At 31.6% G+C, this 21,635-nt stretch overlaps 1 protein-coding gene across 2 annotated transcripts in view; it reads right to left on the bottom strand.

Moving 5' to 3' along the window:
- Positions 1–21,635, bottom strand: part of LOC119075735 (netrin receptor unc-5) — a 75,858-nt gene that overhangs the window by 37,547 nt on the left and 16,676 nt on the right. For both annotated transcript variants that reach the window (XM_037182287.1, XM_037182279.1), the window contains exons 2-3: positions 15,283–15,346; positions 1,283–1,955 (exon numbers count right to left, since the gene is read on the bottom strand). In XM_037182287.1, coding sequence (XP_037038182.1) covers positions 1,283–1,816 — 534 coding nt within the window. In that variant the 5' untranslated portion in view covers positions 1,817–1,955; positions 15,283–15,346. The remainder of the gene's footprint in view (positions 1–1,282; positions 1,956–15,282; positions 15,347–21,635) is intronic.

The following is a 21,635-nucleotide window of genomic DNA, read 5'->3' on the forward strand; positions in this document are numbered from 1 at the left end:
TATATTTGTATCAACCATTTAAAAGCAACATTTAAGTATATTTTTAGAATCTTTTTTTTATATACATTTTTTTCAAACACAAGGGCAAGTGTGCCGCTTAATAATTACAAGTTCAGTGATTTACAAAGTGTTTTGGTTTGGCTGGAAAAAAGTTTTTTTTTAATGGAGCAATAAAAAACAATTGAAACTTTCAACGATAAGATTGTGCTATATTTATTGTATGGAAAAGAATGCTTAACATGGAACATCATAATACATATAACATATGTAGAAGGAATAGCGTTTTTTTTGTTATTTCGATGTAATACCAAGAAAGTCAGTCACGCAAAAGAAATTAAAGTTTTTTTTGTGGATAATAAATGTTCAGTGCAGTTTTTTCTTTGCTGTTTTGAAAAGTTAGAAATTCATGAAAAATGACACCCACTACTTCAACTTGCACAGCACAGGTATATAGAACATCCATATGCCATTATTTGTGTTAAAAAGTTAAATTCATGGTATACGCGATGAGTAATGTTGATAAAAGAATGAATAAGGAAGCAACAGCATTTGTACTTTGTTTCGAAGTATTATGCATGCATAACGAAACCATTTGAGTTAAAAACTGAGGCAAATACCCTTGCATGTATTCACTACAATTTGATTTATTCAAGAAGAAAAATATGCTCTTGTTTTGTGAAATTTGCATACGAACAGTGGGTACGTAGATCACTGGGACAGTAAACGCCAAAATTTTGGTAGATCTTGGTGTTTTCGTGCACAATTTGACAACCCTATTTGATCAAGCAATCCTACATATTTGCGTTATCGCTCCAGTGGAAGAATGATAATTTGCACCTAAAACTGCAATATTAAAACCTTTCAAACCTTTCAAACCTTTGCCACAAAGCACCTAGCAGGGTAATAGAGGTTTTTACACGTCAAGTAGAGTAGTATTATAATACCAATAATACCATTAGAAGCCTTAATGGTAATTTTGCAACGACGTTAAGAAAAAAAGGTACGCAAATATTCGCATATTACCCTGCTAGGTGCTTTGTTTGCAACGTATGCACAGAGGGGAATAATTTGTCAATGTCATCTGTTATCTACAACCAAGATAAAATAATCGATGACTTGTGCTCTGTGTGCACTTATATATCGAAAAAATTATTATTAAAACGAATGAAGTAAAAGATTTTGCATTAAAAATTATAGGCAATACTATAAAAACAATTGAAGTAATAGATCAACTGTCAATATAAATCTAAAACTAAAATAAAAATTTGTTTGAATCATTTACCTGTAATGCATGCGCTGCTTTACACTTTAATATAGCTGGTCTGCTCCTCACCACATAAGTACTTTGTGGCTCTGACAAAAATATCGGCAATTCATTCCCATCACCAGCACCGTCGAATTTCGTACCGAAATTATCTAACGTCGGTCCTAGCTCACTTCCATCGTCGTAGTCAGCATTTTTGTAGTCGGAGTCTTCACCATCATCCTTGTCCGGAAAATGTTCGGACAATATAAAGTCTTCGTCATTATCGTCGTAGTTTTCTTCGTTCGAATCGAAGTCTTTATGATCGAAATGATCTTCGTTAAACTTTTTCACATCTTTTGATTTCGAATTTTTGTCTTTACTTAAATCGGTTGTAGGTTTTATTTTAATCACATCATCTTCATCGCCGAATTTCGTTGGCAAATCGGATAAGTCTGTAATCACATCACTTTTCACCGGCGTTTTCTCTTTATTCACCGATTCGTTTGACACATCCTTAAATACAGTTGTAAGGCACAGCATCAACAACAACAAGTAACCGATGAATTCCATCTCTAGAATATTCCCCGTTGCTTCGGGTTGTTAAATTTATTTTCATTGTATGCGTAATTAAGTTTTATAGTCGGTGTTCGCTTTGCTACAATGGGGTAAACGTGTGGTAATAAATGATGTTGAAGAGAAATGACGCCATCTGAAAAACAACAACGAATTGAATTATTGTCTGCCTTTTTTCTAAGCTTCGTTGGGGTAATGTATGGACAATTAAAAAGCAATTTCGTCAGTTTCCATTTATTAAAGTTTTAATAGAAGAACGCTTTTAGCAAATGAAAATTTGAAAGAATTTTTAATTTATAGAGCAAATTCTTGATAAAATCGATTGGAATCCAATAGAACGAAGAAGTTTTAGATATTTTGTAATTTGTTACGTAATTAAACCAAGAATGGTTAGTTCATCCATCTGTATTTCGCCATGGCTTGAGAAATAGCAGAACAAATGTTTTTATTTTCCATTTATACTTTACTTCTTCACCCATATACTACTTGAAGTGGAAGGATTAACATTTTGTTCAAACGAATGGGCAGGTGTATCTACTTACAAAATTAATGGTGTTGATCCCTCGTGCCTCCACCAAATTTTAATACAACTTAAATTACACTGTAGAACAAGTGGGGGTTTTTGTCCGCAATACAAGAAGTTATTTACCCATTTGGACTGAACATTTTTTTCTTTTAGCATTATTTTCTTTATCGTATAACCAAAGTTTACCGCTAATTTTCTTATTCGGTTTTAGGGAGTCATATTAAAACATCGTAGTTTCGCCAAAAAGAAAAAAAGAAAATGAAATTAAAATTGCCAGTGATACATGAAATGGTTCTTGAATTCAGTGAACGTTTACTGTGCACTAGAAGTTCGCTTTAAAAATTATATTCGAGTTGACATTAATCGTTCAAGTCAGTTATATTTCTGTAAAGTTTTTCCTTCTAATTTCTGTAATGCCTTTTAATTAATTTTAATGGCTACCTCAAAACTGCAGATATTTTGTTTTCAGACTTAAATTGGGTATTTTAATGTTTTTTAGTGAGTTTTTTTTTTCGCTGCACCAATGAACAAGCTAATTATTCTTAAAAATTATTTGGTACAACTAGCAGTAAATATGAAAGTGCGGGATAATAAAGTCACCTTTGATATTCCAAACTTTGAGGCTGATTATTACCTGTGGGTTGCGGAAAAAAGGTTAAAATTAACTTTGTTAATTTTAATTGGAGTGAATGATCAATGTAGACTAAGATCTTATTGAGAATAACGTGTAAATCATTGTTGTCGGAGTGTTATCCAAAGAGGTATTGCTAATTCCCTTTATCGTTCCTCATGCCTCGCCCTAGAATAAGTCCTTCAGAATCAGAAATCAATCGACTGTATTACAACCGATTTCCTTCATCTACCAAAATGTGACTTCGAATTTCGCAACCTTCACACACATATCGTTCGCAATTTTAATATCTTCCAAATCCCCACTGTTCAATAGAGGAATTTATTTATGTATTGTCCGTTGACAAGTGGATCGCCACCGGTTTCTGGTGGGTTTTGGTTTTTGATATTTACACGTTGTCACACGTTATTGACAATTTCAAGATAATTGAGACGTTACGCTGATTGCTTGGTGAAAAAGGACTTCACCTAGCACAAATTAAATATCTTGCACATATGTTTGACATTGCAATGTGGCCAACATATAGAGACTGAATTTTAAACCCCACCGAAACCCCGTGCTTCATACATCTACATACAAAACACAAACCGAACGAGCCTCTCTTAATCTATGGTAAATGTATTGATTTGTGAACCCTGACCGCAGCCTATATACCATCTAAGCCCATGTGCGTCTTCCTTAAGACGGAAAGCTAAAAATGTCATGATACCTTGAGAAACGGAAAGCGTATTGCCACATCTTTTGTTCATGGCAAAATCTATTACTTCATTTACTTTAACAAGCAATATAAGCTATATAAGAACACATTAAACTGAGTTTATTGATTATTTTTGTGATTGCTGACGATAACAGATGATTCGATTAGTCGTTTCTTTGTTTCTTGAGTTTAACTATAGTTTCATTTTTTATCGACAATGTGGGGATATCATTTACCGCAACGGTTTGTAGTTGTAGTGCATTTTTATTAAATAAGAAAATTGAAAAATTAGGACAACATAACTAGAGCTATAATCACGGTAATAAACGTTTGTCGCTTGATGCTTTCCAGAATGACATCCGTCCTTAAATGCCCGATAATAAATATATGAAGCCATCGTACAAACTCTATAAAAACACAAAAACTCATAAAGAATTTCTTTTCATCGATTTGCTTTCGCTCCCAATCCCAACGATTCCTGCCCATTTAATTGCACCATATTTTCCATCGAAAAAAATAAATCTATAATAAAAACTCATTTAATTACCGATATTTATCAATTCCAATTTCATTTTAATGGTGTAGAAAAACTGTCAATATCATCTTATGGTTCTCATTTGACTCTCTGGCTTGCAATAAAAACTGGTTTTATTTATCATTAACAAGATTATTTGATCTATCTTAATTGACTTGCTCTATCTGTACACAAAATCTAATCAATTATTCGCTTTTCCGTTTGCATTTCGGGCCAAATTAAAATAAATTGACTGCAACTACCATAATATTAACGTCGAAAAATGCCAATTAATTCTGTGTATAATCTAAAATTAAGTAAACAAAATTTAATGGAAATGTGCATTATTTTCTGTTATAGCTATTACCATTATGAGTGGGCAGAATTTACTGTCGTCGTTTTACATGATTGTTTTTTATTTTACAATTTATATATACTGAAGAATGGTGTGCAATGCGGCACTTTACTCTTATGATTGATAAAAAATCTTTTTCCGGTGTATGGAATATGGATGGGTTGCTCTTTGTTCATCCAAATGAATGAATAACAAAAAAAACAACATTGTGATGTTAATTAATTGAAATGGTTTTGATTATCATCATTGAGTTGTTTATTCCAGTGGAACATGTAATTTTATTATTTTTAATGAAGAGTTTTCACATAGATCGGCCATACCCACGTATATGTACATACATACGTCGTGTACGAGATGTACGAACACGCTTAATTAATTTAAGTTTTTATACCTTATGTGAGCCGGCACAATGCGTTTCGTCGAATAACCCAATTAGACATTCACGTTTCTTCAACAAAACGGAAAAGAGTAAATAAGACGAAAAGCCGAAATGCACACACACTCGCCATACTGCACACCGAACGGTCTCCGCACATGATCCACATGTGTGGTGCAAAACTTAAAAACCAATTTCAAACCAATGAATAAATGATTTTCAAATTCAAAATCCCATTTTGTCAATTTAACACAGAAATTTGCGTTGAATTACACCGCACGATCAAGTGTGTAAAAAGTGTTATTCAGTTTCGATTCATGTCACATTATTCGGTTCGGGTGTTTCGATGTGACCATGGACAGGCATGTTAGATAAAGCACTTTGCATGTTTTTAAACTTGGAAGCGTTGTAAAGTAAAACAATTTTCGAATTAAATAACTGAGTGTAAATTATGTTGAAACCTAGCAGTTTTGGTGAGTCCAATAGTTTGAAGAATGAAAGTGAGAGAACGATGAACAAGAAAAATTTTGCTGACAAATTTTAATAGATTGCTGTTAGCTTCTTCCAAGCATTTACCAGGAGAGGTATTGCGGCATCAATTCTCTTTCCTCTATTATATGTTAGCTCTATCGATAGAGTACGATTCACTATTTCACTGTCGCTACAACCAATCCGGTGTGAACAGAAAAATTATTATTTTTTACTCGACGGATTTTAGATAAACCGTTGTAACGCACAGGAGCTCGGGACTCCGGAACAGTAATTGGTTTCTAATTGGTTTCATCATATCCTTTTTAAGGACACTTATTGTCAAGCCGATATAGGGCCGATTTAGAAACTAATTACAGAGTACTGAGGGCACGTGCTTTACAACGACATTTTATTTGATTAAAATGCGTCGACTAAAAAGATAATTATTTTTCTGTTGACATTGGCTTAGTTGCAGCGACATCTTTCAGTGAAATAGTGAATCGCACTTTGTCGGTAGAGTTGACATAAGGTAGAGCAAACGAGAATTGATGCCAGTGCATTGCTGAAATCGTGAACTTTCTATATTTTTACTAGACCTTTCAATTCCTAATTATGATTGGTTGAGTCGAGTCAGACAATTCACTTATTTGTGATATTTGTGTTTGAAAAGATCGTTTTTTTTCCTGGCTGCGACATTATGAGCAGTCTTTTTCTTCGCTTTCAATAAAAAGATTTTCAGCATATTTCCTATCCTCTAACAATGATCGCCATTCAAAAATTACGTAACCCCTCCCCTTTAAACAGTACGTCATTTATGAAAGCTTTATACAATCATGAAATCGGAACAACGACAGTACCTACCTACATGCCATTATACGACATTGTATTGAGTATATACATATCGAGTTTCTTTTTCATCCCAAATTAACAATTAACTATTATAATTCAATATTCAATTCAATCCGATATTAGCAATCCAATAAAAAATAATCAAAGAATTGAATTCCTTTCATTATAAATCCAACAAAACGAAACGAATCAAAAACTTTTATCGGATTCGTAAAATGTCTTTAAAATATTATAAAATATCCGATTTCGTCCTTAAACTGGAGCGGAGCAGCAAAAAAAAAAGAATTCACATCATTCAATTTCAGTTATCTTCCCTTATTTTTTCTCTATTTTTTATTTTTAGAGACATTATATTATTCATCATTCCGGAATATAGAATTACATTTTCATGGTACGAAACACATAACAATTGTTTTGCAAAAGAGTCGAGGATTTTGTGTAACTGTGATGTACGAAAAGACATCAAACTATATGCAATGCATAGTATATGCGGTATAAAAATTCCGTCAGATTCAGAGAATCTCTTACATGTAATACATCAGACATAAAATTCCATTTCGCTAAGGTACTTTATATACAAATAAAGATAAAGTTTTGTACTGTGTCCATACATATTTATGAAGGATGAGGATGTACCTCGAATTGTACACGATACACATCTAACAATCATATTATACCATGTATATATGTTTAGGTACCCATATAACAAAACCGAATCAATTCAAAGCGACACGAGATGGAGAAATAGAATTTAAAACGATTTTACATGGAAATTGTGTTTTTCTTCAGTTGTTGATCTCTCTCCTTGACAAAATTTCAATATCAAAATAAACGTTTTCCTCTCATATATATATGCGCTTAAATGTTCTGGATGTTTGTGTTCTATTAAATTATGGTAAGATAAAGCAAATAGAACAAAAAATGTTAATCTTTTCATTTTATCTGAGAACCACTTAGACATGACGAAAAAAAAATCTTTTTATTTCGTTCTTGGTTTCTTATAAAAGGAGAAAAAAATTGTTTCAACATTTTACAGTTGCCTTACTAGATGATGTGTATCCATAGATACGTGGATAATGCATTTCGAATCAGCTCAAATCTGGAATCTAATCTCATGTAAGACTATTTGAAGGCAATGATAAATCACGGAATCAATTGCGTTCGTATACTTGACTTGAAGTCTCTTTGTTTTATCCAATTTTCATTACCGATGCTTCTGTTTCACTGTGAAACGTTTATTGTTGTAAGTGGAACTATCTCATGACAGACTTTTCATGGTTAGGAATTTTTTTTATTGAATTTCAATAGAAGTTATTGGAAGTTTCAATCGCAATTTTATGAGATATATAGTTATGGGAATACGGTTTCTGACAACTGATCGTTATCAAATTTTGTTATAAATCGGGAATACGAATCAAAATCATTTTGTGTGCTGCTGCTGCACGCTACATTTATAGAGAATTTATTTCTCGTATTCTAAATTCAACAACGTCTATTATGATAGGAATTATTTCTCTAAGTTACTCAAGTCATCTTCGAATTTTGCAGAGTTTTTAATGAATTAATTTCCAATATGAAGACTTCATTTATCTTCAACAACTTCAAGCCAAACGAACAGCAACGACAACAACAAATATAAGATATAAACTCTGTCTCAAGTTCTCATGCATAAGAAAATCTGAATATTTTGTATCAAACACATGAAAGTACTTAGCAGGAGATTAAAGTTTCTCTTTGATAGATTCGCAGATCCCGAAAACCTTATAAAATGATTTTGTGGTCCGGTGTACCGCTTGCAACTTAGGTTGTGTGTCCCAACAATCAAAATAAAAGTCAGAAACTCAGTCAAGGAACTATTAAGCTATAACTACAAAGGCCGGAACTTGCTTTAACATGGCTTGTTATAATCTTTTGAATGTATCTGCTGCATCTTACAAGACATTTATGATGATTGTTAAAAATTATATTGATTTGACAATGTATGTACATTGTATGTAAGGTCAGTATTAATCTTCTAGAAACCAGCAAGCGTATCTCAATGTAAACATTCAATCTATTACTTTATTTGCTCAAAGTATTTTATTCTACTTTGATAACTGGAAATCTGGCACTTCATTTGTTTAAACATAAACATTACTATTACGAAAGACATCGTTTATGCTTGTCCTTGTAGTAGATAACAGATGACAGAAGATTCTTATATGAAGAATCCTACGTTCAAATTTCTCTGATTAAATCAAGTGAAAATTAGATGCTGTCAAACTTTAAATTTAACAAAGCACAAACACTGTGCTCATTTTGTATTCAAAAAAATTGACAAATTTACTCGTTTGGGTGTGTTAGCTACACAATGTGACATTGAAAACTAAAAAAAGAAAGAAAGAAAAAACATTTTATCGATTGATCAAGCTCATCAGTAGTCAAATTCATGAAAGACAAATTAATCTTGCAGTTCGCCAAAGACTCAATAATATGCCGGCATGACAAGAAGCATTAAAAGATGAAAAGACCGAAGTATAATACAAAGTAGCAAATCGTGAGAGTATTATAAAAATAATTGTGTCTTTTCCTTATAAAATAAATGATGAGTATAGCTGTAGCGTGTAGAGCTGTATTGAACTCAATATCGATACCGAAACGAGAGAAAAAAAAAATAACGAAAAATAAAGAGGCATGCATGATCAATCGTTTGGATGCCATATTATTGTAGTATGCATTACGCGTTACCTATATAAATACAGCAGAGGCTAAAGAAATTTGTATGACAAATCGCGTAATCGATTATACAAATCTAGAAAATAACATAATCATTATCTTGTCTAACGGCTTAACGTGCTCAAAAAATGTATATCTTATCTCACGCATAATCCCTCAAGGCTTACATTTCTTTCTTTCGCTTTTTTATGTTCGAATTATTTTTTTTAAAGTATAGTTATTTGTAGGGTACTCTACGTTAGTACTGCAATTGTGAGCTGAATAAATATTGTAATTCAAGAAAGGTTTGTTCCTATTTTTAACGTAGTCGATGTGTACTGAACTGTCGACTCGATATATCATCGCATCCGTTTAGAAAAATTGCATCGTCTGCAAATATTTATCTTGGGAAAAATTGATTTAATATTTTACTTCTGATGACGTGAATGATTGTGCAGCATTTATCGGTTGAATTCTACACTTATCCTTGTTCGGTTTATGGAAGCAGAGGATCAATAAGAATTTAATCTGATAAACGTGATCGATGCGTTCATTTTCCGCATCTTTCTGGGGGTTTTGTGAAAGCCCACGAAAACTAGAAAGCAGTGGAGCAGTGGTAACAGTGATTTAAACAAATTAATTGCTAGAAATTTAACAAAATAAACGCTAGAGTTGCCTTAAATATATTCGAATAAAATATGTGTTTTGTGATTGGTTGATGTTAGTGCTAGTGCTGAGAATGCTAATAAGATTTAGTAAAGGTCAATTCTAGTTTCCAAATTGCCATTTACAAAATTATCACATGCCTTTATAAAAATCCTCTGTTATTGACAACACCAACAATATTACAGTCGATGACTTCTGAATAGTATTTTTGAAAGCAAAAAGTATGTTAAAACAATTGAAGTAGTAGATTTTGTAATTAAATTCACGACAGAAAGAAGTAGTAGATTTAGGTATATTATACCGTGTACCGATACCGTGATACATGAACTTAGGATTACAAGATTTTTCTTTTGTTCAAATAGATCTATGCAAGCATCTTTACCTTATGAGCTCGAAATTTTATTTGATTCAGTCAAACGAACTTTAAATTTTATTTTATTTTCGTAAGTGCATTTTTCGGTACATCATTCAACTATACAGTTGTCTTAAATTACAATTATGTTTTCAAAGAGATGTTATTAAGGAACAAAGCCGTGTATGAGATCTCTTTTTTTGGGCATTAGATAGAAAAATGTTTTTCATTCATTTTTGGGTGAACAAAAGAATTTCTTTAACACAGAAAAAAAAAATACTTCTCAATCATACACATTGAGGTACCATCTAATGTGCATTTTGACACCGAATAGATAAGGTCACCAAATAAATGTAAAAGATGTTCGAAAGATATTATTTTGTTATATTGTACAACAAATGAAAAAAAATGTATTCATTCATGCATGTTGATGATTATCAGTCATATATTTGAAATTCTAAAATGCATTACAGCGGATGTGTTTTATGGGGTTAAGGTTACACCATAAATATTTTCGTTTTCATAAATAATTTAAACGTTGTTGTCTTTCGTATTCTTTTTTTTCGAACATTAGGCAAAGAATTACGATTGACAGTATGTAACATAATAAAATTTGAATTTGAAAAGTGCAGCTTGGTTGATGGCTGAGAAATGGTATTTATTGTAATTATTCAAATGAACTGATCTTCAAGCATGCATAAACGTAACATTAAAATGTATTTCCTACAAAATGTTATTTCTGACATAATCGGTTGTGCTTTGTTAAAAATATCATACCATCACACACAGCAGTTGGTAAATGTGTTCACGTCAATAATTCCATTCAGTATGACCGCATGAAAAGTAAATTATTCCTTGAAAGCGACACTCTGTTATTATTTCGAAATAGTAGAAATATTTGTGTATTCCGTGCAACATTCGGAAGTTCCAGATTCTATACCGGTTCGAATGTTAAATTTTATAAAATTTTAGCCAGGACTCGATGCTGTGGGTAAATAAATTCAGAGCGAAGGTCTACCCTGAAATGAGATCTACACTTCAAGCGAGAAATAGTTTTTCGAAAGGGTTCACAAGAAATTAGTGTTTAGGTTAGTGAAGAGACTTTCGTAGATACTGAAAAACCATTCCAAGATACTTCAGATGCGGTAACCTATCACATTCAGCTATTCACCTGTTATCTATAACGACAACAAAAATAATGACAAGCTCTGAGTAATAGGGTACTTTATATGGTAAAATGAGTGAAGTAACAGACCCGATAATAACACTGGTCATACGCTTGCCGTCTGTAACAGGTTAAAACTTCAATTTTTCCCGAATTTTATAAGGTTTTTCCTCGTCATCACCTCCCTTCAGTGATGATTGATAACAAGATCTAGCGTATCAAATACAACTGTTTCCCATTCCTTTTCTTCCTGAAGCCATTCACTTAGATTTGGGAGAAAAAAGAAATGAGGAGACGAATCACGTTTCCTTACTTTCTTCTTCTTTAACCTTTGAGACATTTGAAACTGCCCCTTCTTTTGATCACAGTTACGTTCCGTATGTGGTACAAAATCTTTTACGTCGTTTGTTTCACTATACATATGAGAAAACATTGTCTAGAGAATAGATACTAGCCGCTTTTAAAAGGTTAAATCTACTCAATATGTCAAAATTACTAAGGGAGATGGATGGAATTGAAACGAGAGATGGATGAGAAGTATTTCAATTGTTAGTGTTGTAGTCGTCTACAATATTATGAAATAATCATCAGTTCTGCGGAAACAAATTTCCATAGAATGTGTGACCTCCTTTTTCTAAACCGATAAGGAATATTTTAAAATCATTTCTATTGTAAACAGACTGACCTCTATGTCTCGATCTGCAACAACAATAATCACAGTGTGAATAAACTAAAAATCCATTTTAATGTTCAAGCTCTTATCAAACAGATAAGAAAGGATTAGCAAGCTTGAAAAAACCGCAACGAAATAAATTGAAAAAATTATACTACATTTAAATTGATCGTATGCGCTAACCTCTTGAAAATATAATCGATTAGCTTGATATCAATCACATACAAAAAATGTTAAACAAACAAATTTTTTTGTTCGGAAAAACTTATCAACGAATGATGTCGTACTGATATGAACACATCAAAATTTATATGTATCGACCAGTCATGATTATTGATTTCGTGTGTAAATTTAGCAAATTCTTTTTTTATTTATTTTTTTTTCGTATCGTAGACGATATTTGCAAAGACAATGAAAATGTTTATTGAGAAAATAAACAAAAAAAAATCAAATTATAGATACATCTTCTAACCCAATATAAATTATATTGCACTCAGCTAGACTAGCTCAATACAAAATCTTGTGTTTGTTCCGAAAGAAGATAAGTTAAAATAACATGTATCTTTACAAATAAAATTCGAAATGTAAATAGAACTTTAACTTTCTTTTTTCTTTAAAACAATAAATAAAACGTGACAAACCATATTTTCCGTTGTTATAAATATTTTATTATACGGATTTTTTCAAGTACATGGAACAACATAGACGAAAAGAAGTAGATAGAAAAAAAAGTAATAAGAAAAAGAGAAATGAAATTGAAAAATCTATTTTCGTTTGGTATTTACTTAGATTAACTTCCTCAATTGATTTCCATCCGAAATTCTTTTTCACAGATACATTGTCGATAAATACATCGTTAAATCTCATTTAAATCAAGGTCTTTAAAATCTGTTTATTGCAAATTACATCCTATATTTATGTTAATATCATAGAAATGGATAGGATATGATGATGATGGAGAAAAATGTAAATGTGTTCCACGGATATTCCAAAAGTTTAAAGAACTATGAATAGCCATCATGTGTACACTGTACAGTGTGTGCATTGGAAAAAAAATTCATTTTGTTTATTTTCACCTAAAAAATTTAAATAACGCAGTTAATATTTCGAGCATGTACACACAAGCATGGTTTGAAAACATAAAGCTTCGGGGCATTAAGTAAACTTGCACAACCCTCTTTTATGGGTTGTTTTTTCACATAAAGTATTCAGACACCACATATGGAGGAATTTTGTTTTTTTTTTTACTTCTCTTCTCATTCACCATAAAAGAAGTGGTGTATGTGTTTACTCTATACCACATACGAAATATATTACTAAACCATCCAATGTACGGATGAATACGACCATTCACATAAGATCCGTAAACCGTAACTTAAATTCATAAATTTATTATAAACCAGATTTTTCATTTTCGTTCGAATGTAAGTAATACTCTCGGTAATACTGGAAGTAGCACATATCAGATGGTGTACTACATATACATGTTTATGGTGTGCAAAGCAAACATAGAACGATTTTTTTTTACTCTTCCAGCTAAATGTGGAGTATATTCACGATCCTGCCATAACATTTGAAACTTAAGTACGTTTACAAAGAGAAAAAAGTATTATATCGAGCTTTTACTTCAACGGAATTGAAAGTTGTTTTTTTCTGCTTTTTTAACCTGGGGACAAGGACATTCCTGCATAATTTAAAAGGGCAATCAAGTTTGTGTGCTCTCCTTAAGTGTACAATGGAGTGTGCGGATACGTTTAATAGTAAATAATTTAAAAATGGGATTAAATTTGAAGAAAATAAATATTAATAATTTTGGAGGAATGTTCACGGTACGAATAAATGATGTGCGGGTTCATACGTGCACGGGGCATAAAAAATGCAAGGTGTGTTTTATTATGACCACATCGACAATAGTTTGGATTCTATTGTAACGAGTTACAAAATATAATTCACAAAAAAATGTGGTGCCTGAAGGGATTACTTCTACCGCTGTCATTGAATCTTTCATTGCCGTCGCACCGTTGTTGCTTACAAAGAGAAACACCAAATTTAGTTTACTCTGCGAGTATGATATTACCGTAAATATTATGTTTCTTCGGCAACTGATTTTATTACGAAGTAAGAAAATGAACTCTGAATTATTGTCTTTTCATTGTGACTAAAACAACAACATAATAAAAACAAGTAGCAGCCTCCATCGATCCATACTCCATGATTATTTGATTTTGAAACTTTAGATTAATTCGTTATTATCATCCACCCAGCAGTGTCCTACTGTGACACAAAACACTAAACCTAATGAGCTTTTTTTCCACACGCCAACCATTTATTTTTTCTCCTTTTCAAATTTATTGTGTGTCGTTCGGAAAACTTTTCAAAGCAATTGACATCACACTTTTACATTCATTCATCTTAATTGGATAATATAAAATCAAATGCAATTAATCAATGTTAAAAGCTTGGCACTGTGTGCTGACAGTTTTACAATAGAAAACGAAATTGAATTGTTTTTTTTTTCTTCTCTCGCAAATTAAACTAAGAAAAATGGCATTTTGTTTCGGATATATCCATGTGTGTTGGGTTGAAGCATCAGTCTAGCGGCAACTTTGTACCATAGTATGAAAGTGTTTTATTTGAGAGATACCTTTCTAAAATGATATATTTGTTTTAACATGAAAGTTGTGTGTGTAATACCTACCCTTCTACGTTATTATGTTTAGGAAGTTGCAGGTTGTAAATTTCAAATTTATTCAAAGCTTCTAAATAAAACCGAATTACGAAACACGGGTACTTAGTACGTATTCTATTTGCCTCGGAGCAATAAAAAAAAAATCCGTTTAAAATTCCACACGGTGTGTTTCCCTTTTCTTTTCAAAATAAGCAATTCCAGTACCCGTAGTTCCAGAAGTTATTTAGAATAAAAAAAAACGAAGCTAATTATATAAAGATCAGATGAGTGCAGTGACTCAAAAGTTAGACTTTGTATGACAGGCAAAAATTTACAGACCAAGGCACTTCCGAAAGTTTAATTACAAATTAAATGTTTCATTTACGCGTTGCAGCCGTTGAGTGGGGTAAAATGTAAAATACCTTTTACCGAAATTTTTATTTTTTGTTTGGCAGAGGGAAAATAAATTAGAGTAAATCCGGAACTTATATTTTTCCCTCATGGAAATTGCCAACACAAAAAATTAACACCTGGTGTGTCGAAAAAAAAGCAAACAAACAAATTGCGTAGAAGTAAATACTGGGGACGAGCGGCAGTTCCACAGTTCAGTTTTTTAAATTAGTCACGGTTGATGAGAAGTTTAACCTAAAATGCATCACTGGCATTCATTAATATTAGAAAATCCGTGGAAAGAGATTACTAAGCAAATTTGTTTTTAAAAAATAATTGGAAACAAATAGGAGACTAACGGTTTACTCTTCCTTATAACAACTACAGTCTAAGATGGAAACAAAACGAATTGCTTTATGGACAGAAATTAACTTACATTTGAATATATTCTAAATCAAGCTCGTTCGATTGTTGCAAATGCTTAAATCGGATGTTGACTTCTGAAAATAGAAAGAAAAAATATTTTAACATCAAATAACAAATATTCAAAACATTTGCCGTTTGTTTTTTTTATTATTCAATTCATATTGGATGACTTGAAAATATAATAACCAGTGGCATATGCATATAACAGAAACTTAATCATTGTCCGAATACAAGTACTACTATTAACAAAACCTTCATAATGAAACAATTGCCTCCACATTCCGAACATTTCATTATAATATAATATAAACCACAAAGTCACATATTGGCTTACATTGAGGTTTTCTATGCTGTTGAATATTATTTCATCCATCATATAAATAAATTCAAATTGACGGTTGAAAATATGTATTTCAACAGAACAATAAAGGCGAAGTGAAAAAAAAAATCGAAAATTTTTTATTGTTCAATTAGAAGTACTCAAAGTATCCTTCAAAAGAAAACTTAAAATATAATTCGAAAGCCACAGATGTTTGTTGCATAACAAGGCGCCTATTATTTTTAGTATTTTAAAACATAAAAAGGTTTTTGGTATGTGTATGCTTGAAAATCAACGTGAGTTTAGTGTGTTGTATATTTGCTCAATGTTAAATTCGAATGAAACAATTTTTTTTTATGACTGTTCATGCAAGAATAACATGAACACATTGCCCCGGCATATTTAATTAGGAACTCATGTCACAGTGCGATGCATATGTGTGTGCACACACATTTAATACGAAATCCATTTTTTTTTTCGTAATAAAAGCCGAAAGGCACTTGAGCCGGGCATATGTTTGGTTCTCGGTCACATTCGTTATATTACGTTTTAATTACATTTTCGAAAAATTCTTTCTAATATTGGCTCTTCCTCTGAACCAAATCTAATCTGACAATCCAAAAAACGTTCGAAGTGAATACAGTTGCGAGGAAGTAGAATTGACTCTATCTGTCTAAGAAAACACACTAAAGTGGGTATAAGTGTTTAATGACTTTGAGACTTAAGAACTAGTATCCGGGGGGCGACATGCTGTTAGAGTGGAAATTAATATGAAGAGAATTCAATAAATAAAATTTTCTTAAGTACGCTTTCAGGTTCGTATGTATCTTTTAGATCTATACACCGCATATAGAAATGTCGACGCGTCGCCACGGCACAGATAGTCGTGAAAGACGTTTTACTAATAAATTTATCTGTTGTTTAGTTTTGCTATTAACATTTTTTTCAAACAAATTTTTTAAATACTTAAGTAAACAAACAAACTTGTCGACCAATCTATACCTACACTACGTACAAGTCTTTTCCGAAAAAAAATCATTTTATCTTATTCGTCTTCACATCATACACCACTCTATCTTTACCATGTCTAACGTCTAACAAAAAAATATTACTCCACTTTATGAAGACTAATTTTATAATTCCATCGAAGGTGCGGAAATATTTTGGGATTTGGAGAAAAAAAAAAGATAAATGAGTTAAACGAAATGTGCATTTTCAAAAAGGGACGGTCCCGAGGATGATTGTAATTTATTGCTTTTTGAAAATTTATTTCTTGGGAATGTTATTTTATTTTCAAGAATGCTGTACGAATGTAATATTAAAATGATATAAAAACATTTTCAAAACTCCTATCGTCTGTCTGACTGGTTTCATCGAAGGAGAAAATTATTATAAAGTGTCAGTTTGGAAATTATTACTTATAGATAATAGATAGATAGGTCATGCACTACTTTGTGTGTGTCTGTGGTTCAATGAATATGAAATTTAACGGATGAGAGGGGCTTCTAGTTAACGCTTGAATTATTAAAATTCGATCCAAAACTTATTTGTTCCAATTTAGAATTTATGCATTTAATACAAGTTTTGCATGTCTGGTTTATATAGTGCACATTGCATGACATAAATTGCTCGGTGAATATACTCTAAATCATGTCTCGTGCATAGCATTTCGTTGATATTGTTGTTCAGTTCAACAAAAAAAAAACATCAAAACATCACGAAATAACACTGTAAAATTACGTGTTGTGTAAAGATTTCAACGAAAGAAAGGTGCGACAATGTGTTCGACCTCACACCTGACATTATACACCCCTCGTCCATAAACATTTTATTGTTACATTCACCGTTCATTCATTCACTTTATTCTTTGACTAAAGTTCTTTCGCTATTAAAAGATACACTCTGTTTGAACTAGACTATTAGTTCAGCGTGTTTTTTTCCTACAAAGTCCTCCTTATCAAAATCCAAACAAGAAATGTTATTCAGCTGAACATTGCAGATGCATTTGTACAAAAAAAAACATTTTTCTTTTCTTATCATTCGTTTTTTTATACTGTTTAAATTCTTTGTACATTGACTCTATATTCAAATGAATTAACTACTCAAACATGTACATTAACTTCTCTTCGTCATTTCTGAATCGTTTATTATTAAGAAATTTGCATACATTGCTGAGAGGCTCGTTAACCGAGACGGGCGCCTATCACAAACTGAAATATTCGTAAAGTACACGCATTTCGTGGATACGGGTTTTCTTGTGTCTCTGTACCCACTCAGGTGGAAAACGACACGAAACAGTTCAATAGCAATGGTATCATTTTTTTGATGTTCAATTTCTAAACTCGGCAAAACTTTAACAACTTTGAAAGCTCTTTTCACTTGTTACATTTCATCTGTACAACGATGATGGCTTTGGGCATTAGAACGGTCTTATATTGGATGTATAAGCGCCCAATCTGATTTATTTTCAGGCGAAATTGGCTATAAAGTTTATATAGTCATCTTTAAGTTGGCGTAGTTTACAACACACTTCATTCATTACAGCTTGAACGGTATAATAGCACTGTTGTTGTTGTGGTTTTTTTCAAAATAAATATTTTGTATATAAAAAGGTGAATTTAATGTTTGCATGCATAACCAATTCATCATTTAATATTCAAAACACATTTTTAATTTCAATGCAACGCTGTTTATATCTGATGTGCGTGTTAATGAAATCGAGCGTTGGTTGTAAATGGCCAAATTGTCTGCATTGTTTTAGTTTTTATTTTACGTTTTTTTATTTGGTTCGTTATTTTTCCGGGTATTTGAAATATTTTATGCGAAAATTTATGGTATCCTCAATGAGCTACTGCTTTTTATCGAAGAGGACAAACAAAAGAGGTAGATTGCAGTAACACGTCCGCGTATATTTTTCAATTGAATTGCCCGTAGCACCCCTGAAATGTATATATATAGAGAGGTGTTACTATACGTCCCCTCAATAACGTAGATTGCTATATGCACCAATTCATTTTCGAAAGGGTAAAATTTTAGCAACAAAAGAAATGTTAGAAGTCTTATACTTTTGTGTGCACCATGAATTGAATGTTTTGGTTTTTTTATCCTTATATATTGAGGTATACGGTGAAGGTAATTTAACAGTTTTCTATTGTAAAAAAACCAACAATTTAAAAGGTTTCAATAAAATACGGATCGCATTTTAAATTATCATTTTATTTAAGTTGAGAATATGAACGCTTCTATCCTGCCAAATATGAAACTTATGTGATAATTTTTGAATTGTCTGTTTTATCTCAAGTGATGCTAACAATGTGAACCCTTATTTTTTGCTGAGTGTAATATGTCTTCAGCAATTTTATTCTTGTCTTCAGTTCCTCTACCAAGAATTTTATTTTTTATTTTTACTTAACATGTTTTAATGCTACTGTCAGTGCAGGCAAGCACATTAAATATTATATAAGAAACGATTACCAATTGCATATGTCAAAATCGTCTGACTCTGAAATTTTGTTTACAATATTTCATCGAAGTGAAATTCAATGTTTCGAGTTACGATACAAAATTCATGTCACTTTTTATGGTAAAATGTGTTTCATAAAAGCTAGCGCTACAAAATCCCTTTGTTCTTGTTTATATTGACGAACATGCTATATTAAAATCAACTCAATATTCGATATTAACTTCTCGCTCCCCATATAGGGTTTTCTTCATGCACTTAAAACCCATCCATTTTCTTAATTATACCATGCATTGGCTGGTGACCATATGTTTATTTCGATGAACGAAGAAAAAAAAAATCAATTTACAATAAGTCAAAACATCAACCATGGAACCACATTATGAACTATTTCCTTCAAAACAACTTGAAACTTTTCGACAATGTCTACTGTGGAAACATATTTTTTTCCTCGGTGTCGTTCGCTTTTGAATAGCATTCGTATGTGATGCAATGTTTCCCATCAATAAAGAAATCGACATTTATAATCCCGTGAGACCCTAATCTAAAAGTGTATCCAAGAAATGATTGTTAAATATTAATTCTCTCATACCAAGCGTCGACGACGATGGTATGTAACTTTAGTAGTAACGAGACTCTCCGTGTGTGTTTTGTAAAATAAGGCTTAGGGATGAATATGAAACACTGAGTGTAAATGTACACATATGAGACGAAAATTTTAAGTTGTGCATATCCACAAAGTCCCCTTCTTGCATGTTATTTCCACCTAATTGACACCATACATTGCACAATGATTCACCCTGTAACATAAAACCGTTTCAGTGTTCTTGAGTGCTACTACAATAATACATTATTTATTATACATATAACTGTATTTATAAACATATCCATGCCATGTTGATGTAACGTATAATAGTCATCAATGTGTACCTACGTTTTATGTGTGTACACGGTTTGGTATTTGGAATGAATAACCCTCAATCTGACTGATGCATCTTGGCGTTTAAAATTAAAAACCAAAAAACCTACCCTATACACCAGACCCTTCAAGTATATTTTCAAACATATATATACATATCCCTCTGTCGGCATTTTTATTTGGTTCTTCACAGTTCTCTTATGTATGTTATTATTTTTGTGATATATACCATTGTACTGTCAGAGAGCTGAATTTCAACGGTGAAGGCATGTGTTGTAATAAACTTTTTTTCCCTTTATTATTATTTTTAGGACTATATTATACTACATATATGTGAGTATTTTTTAAATACAAAAAAAATGTAATCACTATATTGTTGTGCGTTATATTGGGCTCTCTGGTTGTTACTGATATGTTTGAGTATGTAAGTAATATATAAAATGCTGAAGTTTTGACTATGAACATAGTATACATGCATGGTAGTGTGGCATTAAAGAATCATTACCATCAAATTTCACGGTGGAAAATTAAAATATAAATTTTTATTTGAAACCAGTCTCGGGTTAATTTTTGTTTACAGAAAAGAATAAATGAATGGTACAGAAAAAAATGGAACAAGAAAAATGTACATAAAATACAAATTTCAAATGCATGACATATCTAGTGAGCATAATATCGCCATACAGACTGTATGATATACCTTAATCGGTTTAAATTCGAATCTAAAAAAAATGAAATTAATGAACCATTAAGTTTTGTATTCTCTATTTTTTATGTATGTGAATAGATGAACCGCTGGTTAGAGGATTATGATATAAAATTTTTTAACCCCCTTCCGAAATTAATTGAATTTTTATAAGAGCTCTCTCGTTATATACTGAAATGCAATTGTGTTAAAAATTTGTGCATTCAAATAATAAACTAAATGGTAAAATTCTAAGTGGAAAATTTGATTTATATTTTTGTTGATTTCATTTTAAATAATGAATGATAGAAAAAATGGTTACGTTAGGGAAAGGTCAGTCATGGTCATAATTTTTAATAAAAATGGGATGGACGATCACAAAGGATAAAGAATAACAGAAAAGGAAACAATAAAAAATATTTATTTTAATAGAAATAAGTTTTTAAAATATAATTCTGTTCTACCTTCGATATAACAAAGAACAAATCATATTATTTATTGAACCTATAAAGCCATCACCTTTTAAACCAGACATGCCTTTTCTTTGTATAATACAAAACATTTAAGCGTAAAGTTTAAACAAAAATCAATTTTCAATGTTTTTCTCCTATTGCGTACAAAATAAATTTAAATAGTGCGAGCATCCTGTGAACTCAACACATCCCACTTTCGCACACCTACAATATCACGATAACTACATTAATATGACTCATTCAATACTCAGTACCGACTGATTTTGTTAATATTATATGCATCAAAGTCAAAATCTTTTCCGCAATATTTGCCTAGCAAAGTAATTGCAAACAATCATCGAGAACTGCATCGATGAAGTTTATTTATACAATGTATTAAAAATGATATTTTGTTTATTTAAAAACAAAAAAAAACCGAAGAACAGAAATTTCTAAATCATTTTAGATCAAATTTCTTAGGGGGACCACAGTCACAATTCAAATACACAGACTGCTAAAAGACAGATC

The sequence above is a fragment of the Bradysia coprophila genome, chromosome III (assembly GCF_014529535.1).
Source record: "Bradysia coprophila strain Holo2 chromosome III, BU_Bcop_v1, whole genome shotgun sequence".
In the NCBI taxonomy this organism is placed as follows: Eukaryota; Metazoa; Arthropoda; class Insecta; order Diptera; family Sciaridae; genus Bradysia; species Bradysia coprophila.